The 10,762-nt window shown below is 38.6% G+C and overlaps 2 protein-coding genes across 2 annotated transcripts; both read left to right on the plus strand.

Annotated features, from left to right (window-relative positions):
• Positions 1-211: 211 nt before the first annotated feature.
• LOC140952720 (E3 ubiquitin-protein ligase RNF14-like) lies at positions 212-3,179 on the plus strand. The gene is made up of 2 exons (XM_073402160.1): positions 212-1,371; positions 2,213-3,179. The coding sequence occupies exons 1-2, from the start codon at positions 465-467 to the stop codon at positions 2,539-2,541; spliced, it is 1,236 nt and encodes a 411-aa protein (XP_073258261.1). The 5' UTR covers positions 212-464; the 3' UTR covers positions 2,542-3,179.
• A 2,952-nt stretch (positions 3,180-6,131) lies between these two features.
• Positions 6,132-10,543, plus strand: LOC140952682 (E3 ubiquitin-protein ligase RNF14-like). Its single transcript, XM_073402125.1, has 2 exons — positions 6,132-7,823; positions 9,570-10,543. Exons 1-2 carry the CDS (start codon positions 6,251-6,253, stop codon positions 9,884-9,886), a joined length of 1,890 nt encoding a protein of 629 aa, XP_073258226.1. The 5' UTR covers positions 6,132-6,250; the 3' UTR covers positions 9,887-10,543.
• The last annotated feature ends 219 nt before the right edge of the window (positions 10,544-10,762 follow it).

Consider the following 10,762-nt stretch of genomic DNA (forward strand, 5'->3'; position numbering starts at 1 on the left):
TTCTCTCCCCGTTATCTCTAAAATCTCTCTTTGCGGGAGAACGTTTTGGCATGGTACAACAGCACCTACAACGCGACGGTTGACAACTGACAAGCGATCGACCAAGAAAAAAACCCAGCAAGTACGTCATGTAAGGTCACCTACTGACCAATAAAAACGCGGGCTCGAGTATTGGAGGGTCATTTTTTGGCCCTCTATTACAATCGGTTGTTTATTGTCCAAGATGTAATATAGCAGTTATTGTTGATGAAGATGAATCGTTGAGACTTGGCCACTGCGCAAATTGCTTTTATACATTTTGTACTGAATGTTATGAATCTTGGCATCATGGATTGCCGTGCCGTATAGAAGCTGATTTGGGTTCTAATGATGAAGCTGCATGTAGCAGTGAAGATTATGGTGAGGTGCATTCAGACTCAAGTGCTGCTCTACGAACACGCCCATGTCAAGGCTGTTCTGTTAAAATGGATAAGGCGAAATTTTACTACTTATATGAATGCAGTCACTTCTTTTGTACAAAGTGCTTGAGGGAACATATTGACAGGCATATTAACAGTTGTGGCACTACTTTAAGAATTCAATGCATAAATCAAGCTTGCAAGGCACTAATCTCAGAAGAAATTATACAAGGGATAGTTGATGAGGCAACATTGCGAATGCGCATGTGTCGAAACTGCTCTGTTAAAATGGACAAGGCAAAATTTCATTACCTTTATCAGTGTAAACACTTCTTCTGCACAGAATGTTTGAAGGCACATATTCAGTGGCATATTGATTGTAGAACTTTATTAAACATAAGGTGCCTGTATCCTGGTTGCAAAGCAGCAATCTCAGTGGAAATCCTACGTGGGATACTCGATGAAGAAACATTTAGGCAGTACGAAAAACTGTTTCGTGTCAAGACTTTAGAAGATTTGGGTGTCACTGATGTGGACATCTGCCCAAGATGTACCATGGCCGTAGTCTTTGATGAGGAAGAGTCATCAAGCCATGGAACATGTGCATACTGTTCTTTTGAATTTTGTACAGAGTGCTTTGAACCATGGCACCATGGAAAGCCATGTTTTAAAGAAACTGACTTGACAGTTCATGATAAGAAAAATGATGAACTGAAAGGCATCTTTTCAAAGTCCAAAGAAAATGATAGTAGAGAGAATGCAGACAGGAGTGCAGTGGCTGCAGTGTCATCTTCTGGAAGGCAAGAAAGAGAGTACAGGGAACAAAAACTCAGCAACCTATCATTCATCCGGCTGATGAGGCAACAGGGAAATTATCAGTCTTGTCCAAGGTGCCGCATGGCTGTAGAAAGAATCTCTGGATGTGATATGATGCACTGTTTACAATGTACAGCGAGCTTTTGCTGGACATGTGGTATGTGTAGTGACTACAGTTGTACTACTTCAGTCTACTTGTACTTTGCGATTAATCACCCGCAGATAAGCAGCACCTTACTTTGTTTTTCCCTAAAATTATCCTCAATAGTTTTTAACGTGGCTGACCTCCGAGAAAATCTTTTCAAGCAATTTTATGGCTCAAATTGCATTTTTGTGTCCTTTGTAAGTTCTGGCTGTGGTACTGAACCTTCAATAAATTAAAATAAATATGACTTATTTTGATAATTCAAAGAAATCTCATTACAAATATAAATCAATAATTTTTCAGTTATAAAATCATCAATAGTACAACAACAATAACAATAACAACAGTAATAGTGAAACATTGTGTAAGATTTTTGGTGTTCCTCTCAGCTTTGCCTTGGGGAATATTGAGGCTCTGTAACACAGAAACCTATACTCTATTTTGCGGAATGTGAAATAATCAATCTACATATTTAATAAAATTTGTTTAAAATTATTTATTTTCTGACAGCACCTGCTGTACAATAGAATGCCTCCCCCTCCAAAAAATGGCTTCATTGTGTGGATTGCAATGTGTGTTTAGCTTCCTGAACTGTGTGACACACTAATATTATTGGTACTGGTCACAACTCTAACCATTTCAGTGGTAGATGCAGACTTGGGGTAAAGGGGCTCAGTCTGGACGAACTACATGTAAAGTACTAGGCAGCCCATCTGACCTGCAGGTCTTTTAGTCTAAGATTAAAGGTATAACTGAATTATAGTTTTTTGGACCCATATTATTATTATTATCATTATCATTATCATTATCATTATTATTACCATTATCATTATCATTTTTACTTTTTTGGTAGGTAAAGAAATTTCAGGATATGACCACTTTCAGTATTGTGGAAGACAGGAAGTAAGGTTACCGCCTCAACAGCCACCACCAACAGTGAAAGGAACAGAAGAGAGTTTACCAGTAACTGGACGAGCTGAAAAGGACAACCCAAAGGCAAAAGAGCGCACAAGACTTTGTCCCCGTTGCCATCAGAAGTGTCTTAAAGTCAACAACAACAACCACATGAAGTGTTGGAACTGTAAAACACCCTTTTGTTACCAGTGCGGCAAGGTAATTAAGGGGACAGTGACTATGCACTTCGCTACTTCAAGTTCATGTTCCCAACATTCTGATGAGTAATGATGCAAGGACTCCTGTGGCATCATTAGAGGCCTATAGATATTTCGAGGACGAGAACGACTACGAGTGCGAGATTTGACTGGAAGTCTTTTCGAGTATTCTCAAAAATAGTCACCCCAGTAAGCGTCATTGTACTTTTGATTCATCACAAAAGTAATAGCACTGTTATCTTTATTGGAGCCCTCTCCTTATCGCAAAATGATTAAACTTTTGATAACTTGTTTCCAGCAATACGACATTCTTGCTAAAACCCGTAGTAGAATGACGACGGCTATCACGTTTTCCCGCCAAAATGCCGGTTAACGCGCGAGCAATACTCAGTATAGAGGAAATCTCGTACTCATAGTCGTTCTCCTCTTAGGATCTAAAGCTGTCTATTGTTGTGGAAAGAAACAGTAACAAAGATAGCGGAACATAATAATATTCTCAAAATTTATAATGATATTGAAAAGAAATTCAAAGCAAATAAATATATGAATTTATTAATTTATTAATTAATTAGTAATGATGATTAGTATATACACACTCAGTGATCTTGGTAATTCAAGCAATCTGATTGGTTAGCTATCTCGGACTATGACGTTATATTCACCGCGCTAGGCGGTGAATATAAAGCCGAACAAAATCGCTGTCGTGAACTGGGTGTTTTGCCAAGATGAAAGTTTCAAAGTAAAACCTTTTTGAAAATACACGAATATCCAAGTGCTGATGACTTTGAAGGCAAGAAAGGACTTCATGGTGTTTAAACAGCGTGATTTATTGTGAAGTGGTTTACTTTAGCTGACTTTTTGTACGCTCGAAGCTATGTTTACCACTTCAGAGGAAAACGAGGTCGCTTTGTCACTGTTTTGTGATTTCGGGATTTTCTCGCAAGACCAATTTTGCCTATAAATAGAAGTTAATTTATGGAGAAGAGAGGAAGGCAAATATTTTCGAAAATTGTACGTGCCAGCAAGTTAACAAGGCAAAGAACTTTGGAGATAAACAACGCTCACCTTGATCGCAGCCGCTGTTGACAGCATTTGCAAGAAGCGACGAAGAAAACTTTCTCATTCACGGTGAGTTGACAGAAACAAATAAAGCTCTAGATACTTTTCTTCTCAGAATTAGGTAGTAATTTAAATTTTCGGCGTTTTCTTTTAAACCGTTGATGCTAAAGCTTACAAAACTCGATACAAAAGGATTAAAACTATCATTTGCCATGTTTGAAGATACTGTAAAGATCTAACTTTTGCGCATCCACTGTTTACGGCTTCGTGTTCACGCATGAATTTTCACCCGTCAATCAAACTAATCGTTTTTTAATGGTTTCCTTTCTGATTCTGTTTAGATCACTTCGTGTGAATATACTAAAACAATTATTCACCTCAGGCTCAGTTAATATTGTTGAATAATCCCCTCGACTTCGTCTCGGGGATTATTCAACAATATTAACTTCGCCTTCGGCGAATAATTGTTAAATATAAACTACAAATTGGAAATGAGTTCTTACATGTGAGAGCGCTTATCCATCATTCAGAAGTGGCTGGCCAGACCAATCATGTCAGAACGAAAATTCTACTTTTAATGAGTACTGTCCAGGTAGATTGGTCTTTTCCTTACTTTATGTACAACTGTAGTATATGCACGGAAGTGGTGGGTTTTCAACAAGAACTCTCTTTTCAAGTGTACCATTGTATAGTTTTTGACTCGAAAGAAAATGTCCGGTCACCCTATTTTAGAATAATGTCGTCTCAATTCTTTGCTTCTAATATGTAAATTATTTTTGACGAATATGGAGTCAGGCCTGGGGCTTGTTGAGCTGAAGGGCAACATTGATGTGAAACGGATTGCAATTTACAGTTTTTCTAAGCTTATTTTTTTTACTCTTTCACATAAAGCTGTGATTTTGATATTTGCAAGTAATTTCTTCGATTACGTTAACTTTCATTGAAAATTAGGTCGTATGACCGATAACAGTACAGATCATGGAAAACTGGTGTCGACTTGTCAGGCCACAGAATATGAATAAATCGGTCATTTACTTTTTCGACTAAAGAGAATATGATGCTGCGACGGTGGCCGATCAGCGTTCTCTCACTGCATCAATGAAATACCAAAAGCCTGAAAATAAAGCAAAAAGATTTATTTCTCTTATCGACACTGTTTAATTATCCCCACGGAATCAATGAACGCTCATTCCCTGCCGTGTCAACCTCGCCCTTAGAGCTTATCCCTTGGAAAATGGGAGGGGCGCCCGACACACCTCCCATACTCTCGAGAATTTTAAGCCCTGGGGACCACATGCCACAGTAGTAGTTCCAGCATCCGAAATACCACAAAAAATCCACAGTCCGTGCATTGGATGTTACCCTGAAAGGCTCGAAACGTTGGCTTTTAAATCTCCCGTTCCGATGACCACTTTACTTTTTCGACCCAGAAATACTCATGTTTATCACTGCAGTTTGCTTTTTGTTTCTACTTAAGCTAAGACGGCCAAAAACAAGAGTATTTACAATTTAGAGCTCATTCTTCTCTTGTTTTAAAGTAATGGGTACTCCGGTGAGGGGAGGGGAGCACTCAACAAAGTGTTATTCACCACTTTCACATAGACTCAAGTAATGCACCTTGTTTACAACCTCCATCCCCCCCCCCCCCCACCCCTTCCAATTTTGCATAACATCGGTTTCCAATTTCTCCTGCGTATTACAGTCGTCCCAAGAGAAATCCAAGACCCCCTGATTATGTAAAATTTGGGGGTAAACAAGGTGCACTATATACGGGGGAAGCGTCGCCTTGACGTCCAACCCCTTACCCTTTCATATACCATTCTGACAGAAACGGTACCCCTTTCGTATAACCTCTATTGAGAAATGCCGGGTATCCCTTTCACATACCTGGGTTAGGGCGCTTCATCCTTTTGAACTGCGATAAATTCACTGTTTTTTAAATGTGTTTCGCTATCACTAAAACAGGACGTTTTTTACGTTTTCTTGACCTTTTCACAGCCTTAAAATAAATGTCAGCCCTACGCTGGATCCTTCTACCTACCGAAACGACAGATTTCCCCCTAACCTTTCATATACTTAAACTCGTGAAATCCCTAATCTTTGATATACCTGAAGCTTGAAAAAGGTTTCCCTTCAGGGGTGAGTCTCCCCGTATTCCCGCCCCGTATAGGCTACTGTATATAGGAAGAAACCCCCTCCCCCAGGGGAACCCGGGCTCAAAAGTATATTATAAACTAAAAAATAGTAGGGTGACACTAGCTAACAAACCAGTCCATCATTATCATTATTTATTTATTACTTTTATTTTTTTGGGCAAGCGAACCAATAGTTCTCGAGTCCTCACGGCCGGGATTTTTCTTTTCTCCCTCCACTAGTATCCCTGAAAAAATGAGGGACTACTCCCGTTGTCTACTGTTATCACAGAAAAAAACAAACAAACAAACACAAACAAAAAGCAAAAATCTCTAGGTAAAAAACTGTTTCCCATGGAAACGCGCGCGAAAAATACGCGCAGCGGGGAGTGATATCCCAGCATTCTTTGATAACGAAATCATAAATTAAAAATGGCAGGGTGCAGATTGCACCACAGGAAGAAATATGAATAGGCCAAGATAAATCATGATAAATTAAAACTATGAAAAACAATTCGAATGGACGAGAGAAATCAATCACTTAATTTGTCAATGTAAAGCAAGAGATCAAAGTAAGCTCCAAAGATCATGGCTGAATGCTTGGAAGTTCTGTGCGAAGATTCGCTCGAAGAACAAAAAGAAGAAATCACCGTTCTTCAGTCAATCTTCGAGGATGATTTGCAAATCCTCCAAGGGAGTGATGGGCGTTCAAACGCTTGTTTTAGTTTGAAGGTCAAGGCTCATATTCCTCACGATGTAATCAACTTGGAGGCTTTTATTCCAGTAGAAGTATTGGAAGAACTTCCAAGCAGCCATCTTGATGATGATCCGGCGAGAGAGAGCCTGGCAGAAGAGTTTAAAGCAAGTAAAGATTCAGATTGTGGACCGTTGAGTGATAATTCATTCGATGAAAACCATGTCGTTGGCGAAGAAATGGGTTTCAATAGATGTTCCCCGGTAGAACAAAGCCAGACCAATACACCTCCTGACACCTCCCCTGACAGCTTTTCAGGACACACAAGAAGACCTGGTTTTACTAGGTCTGTGTCTTTGCAACACTGGCACGTGAGGGCAGACATTCAATACTTGACTCCAATACATCTTACTTGTTCACTACCTCCACTCTACCCCACAGAGTGCCCACCCAATTTTTCCCTGACCTGCCTGTGGCTCACTGAAAGTCAACTGCAAGAAGTGCATGAGAAGCTGATGCAGTTGTGGACAGAGAATCCAAATTTACCAGTAATCTTCACTTGGGCTGACTGGCTTCAAAATAATGTATATGAGTATTTGCATCTAGGTGGACGCTTAGTTCTGAAAGAGCCTGAGAGTGAGTTGCCACGAACAGATGAAGCCACAAATAGTACAATATTTAATACAAAATTAGAGACAGCATTGTTAACCATCTTTGAATGTGACCTTGACATGCAAAGGCAAGCTTTTAGACAGACCATGCACTTGTGTGAAATTTGCTTTGATGAAAGGGATGGAACAGAATTTCACTACCTGGATGAATGCAAACACTTTTTCTGCACTGATTGCTTGAAAGCACACTGCGAGTCACATGTTGATAGTGGAACTGTTCTTAATCTTCAATGCCCCAGCCATGAATGCAAGACAATGCTCCCACCAGAGATTCTGCAAGAGATCCTTGATACTGATAAATTGCAGCGTTGGGAAAGACTACTGTTAACAAAGACCCTTGATATAATGGGCGATATAGTCTACTGTCCAAGATGTAACATGGCAGTTGTTGCTGATGAAGATGAAGGCTCAAGACTTGGCCATTGTGCTAATTGCTTTTATGCATTTTGTACAGAATGCTATGAGCCCTGGCATCATGGGCAGCCATGTTTTTCGGGTGACTCAGATTCTGATGAGGAGAATTGTAAAAAAACAGGAAAGCCTTTGAAATCAAAGAAAACTAAAGATATAGAGGAGAAGGGAGGAAAAGCGGCTGCTATATCCCTTAGAGCACAAGAGAAAAGAAGGAAAGCAAGAGAGCATAAAATGAACATGAGCAATCTATCCTTTATACGTATGATGAAACAGCAGGGGAGGTATCAGTACTGTCCAAAGTGTCGTATGGCTGTTGAGAGGATAACTGGCTGTGATATGATGCATTGTTCGCAGTGTGGTGCAAGCTTTTGTTGGCAATGTGGTATGTACAACTAATGAATTTTAATGTGTCTTATAAAGGGCAGTGCTGCAGTGTACGGAGATTAAAGTTAAAATCCCTTTAATGGGGCACCAAAGGTTCAGAACCATCTGCATTACACAGGGGTCTGTATTATAGAGTTAGGGAACAGGTGAAGTTTGGTATCTTTGGGACCTGCAGGTGAATTTTCCATAATAGAGAGAGCTGTCTGTATTATATTAGCAGTATCCATAACTATAGATTCAACTGTGCCTTAATTGTTGAAATTCATTTATTTTGCTTCTATGGTGAAGACGAGAGGTTAAAACAGTATTAAGTACCCTTGTTTTCATGAGAGAAAATGGAAAGATATGAAAATGCTAGTCTGACCTTTTCTCTAAAACAGGCTATTTGAAAGAGTGTTGGTTTGAGGGGGCAGGGGGAAATTGTCACTGGCCAAGAACATTACCAAAAAAGCAGTCATAAGACACATGGTTCATCCCTTTCAAAACGATGGCTTAAAATCCACTCATACCCACCCCTGCTGAATTGTCTACAATTAACCTTAACCACCTCTAGTGTCGGGATCACTCCGCCATTTTGTTTGCATACAACTGTGCATCTTGCAATAATCTTGAGTTGAAACTGATCTGGTGCTTTTATCTTTTTACATGTGCAAAAGCATTATTAAGTGCAAAGCTGTATATCCTACATGTACATCACAACACAATAAGAGATGTGAGAGACTCATAACTTGAGGCTTGTACATGTGTGAGCTTTCTTGTATTTCCTGTACTGTATATTGTTATTAAGACAGGATCTACCAGGAAATTGAGTAAAAATTAATAATAATTATAATTATTTTAATTTTCAGTGGACAAAATTAACCTTGTCCCAGAATATTTTAAGGCAATTATCGCATTCTTTTTTACACTTTTCAAGGGCTTTAGATATAATTAGTTATCTGTAATAACTCCAAAGACAATTTCTTTTGGGAGCCTGCGAAAAGAAATTTCAAATTTCAAAGGAACTGAGAAAACATGGGTAAAATCATCATACACAAGATTTCATTTCGTGAAATTTGAAGCTTTTGAAATTTGTTTTCTCGGGCTCTTATAAAAACCTTTTCTTTGGAGTGATTTTATATAAGGTATTACATTTATAGCCCTTGAAAAGTGTGAAAAAGAATGCACTATGGTTGAAATTATTCTGGTACAAGGTTTTTGCCCACTGAAAATTAAAATTACTCAATTTCCTAATGGATTCCAGGGTGCAAAGAAAGTCAGTTTTACAGCCTGCCATTCGGGCAAGCTGTAGCTAGCATGTACTAGCCCACAAGTCATTTCAACTAGCCCAAAAACTCTTTTTGATTGCAGGATTGATTACCATCCTTCTGTAATTTGAATTTCCCCAAAACATTCACTTGCCCATCGGGCAAGTTAAGAACAGAATTCACTAGCCCGAAAGCAAAATCCACTAGCCCCAAGCTATCGGACACGACTTTCTTTGCACGCTGGATTCTGTCAATTGCTACATATAATTGACCAATCAAGATATTATTGCTGAAATATTAAATTTTTCATGCCCAGTTCCTATTTAGGAGATACAATCTGATCAATTTCTAGTTTTACAGGCAAACAATAACACAATCCATAAATTATTTTGTGCCATAACAATATAAATCTAATAATATTGTCTTTTTTTTTTTTTAAGGTTGTCCTTCAGTTTATTCTATTAAATTATTCCAATAAACACTTCTTTTTTCTTTAGGAAAGGCAATATCTGGCTATGACCATTTTGGAAACTGTGGGAGGCTCGAACCAGGTTTCCGCATACCCGTCAGACAGCCAACAGTGGGTGAAAATTTGATTGAGAAGTATCGTAAGGCCAACCCAAGAAGAAGATTACGAACAAAGCTATGTCCCCGCTGTCACCAGAAATGTCTCAAAGAGAATAGCAACAATAACCATTTAAAATGTTGGTCTTGTAAGACACCCTTTTGTTACCAGTGTGGCAAAGAAATTAAGGGGGCAGTACACTTACACTTTCAAGGCATCAGTTCATGTGCACAACATTCTGATGATTAAGGACCCTGGGAATAATTTACAGCCTGGGGCATAATTGAGCCTTTCGAATTTAGGCCTATTTTTTCTTTTGCAATCTTACATGTAAGCAAAAGTCTATGCATAGTTGATATCATGTGAAAAGATGTTGAAAGGTGTACTTAAGTGACTGGATGTCATTATTATTATGCCATTAGTTTATCAGCTTGGGAAACAACAAACATGAAAACAAAAACAAAAAAGTTGGAAATTAATAAACGATTTTCCAAACGGGAGAAGGCAGATGAGATGCAAATGCCTACGAGAGACATTTCCTAGTAATTTAAAGAACTATAAACTCTATAAACTTTTGAAGAACCAGGGTTCAAAAAAGTCAGTTTTTGCTACAGTTGGCAACAACCTTGTTGAGACATTGTCCTCGGGGTAACGAAAGAAAGAAAACACAACAATCCACACCCCTCCCCCTCCCCTCCATTTTAAGTTGGGAGGTTTGTTGTTTTCTACAGGTAGCTTGAAAAGTGGCACAAAACAAGGAAAGCTTCGTTTTCCCCTCCTTAGGTACCTTGGCAAAAATGTCACAGAGGCCTTTTAGAGTAGTGTCTCAACTTATTTTGCCACTGATTGTAGCACATACTAACTCTAGAGTGAATATAATGAGCCCACAGAAAAATGGTTTTTGACAAACAGGATTAAAAATTAATTTATTAAAATTTATTAGTTATTTATGTACCAAAGTTAATTATTACAATTACTTGTTTTTTAATTCATTGTACTGTAAGAATAAGTGCAGTATTTTCACTTCATCAGATCAGCTTGAAAACAGCTTTTGATCCACATGAATTCATTGGGAATTTAAACCACTTGTCTTACAATACTTCTGTAACTTGAATTCTTCCAGAA

Source organism: Porites lutea, chromosome 11 (genome assembly GCF_958299795.1).
Source record: "Porites lutea chromosome 11, jaPorLute2.1, whole genome shotgun sequence".
NCBI classification, from domain to species: Eukaryota; Metazoa; Cnidaria; class Anthozoa; order Scleractinia; family Poritidae; genus Porites; species Porites lutea.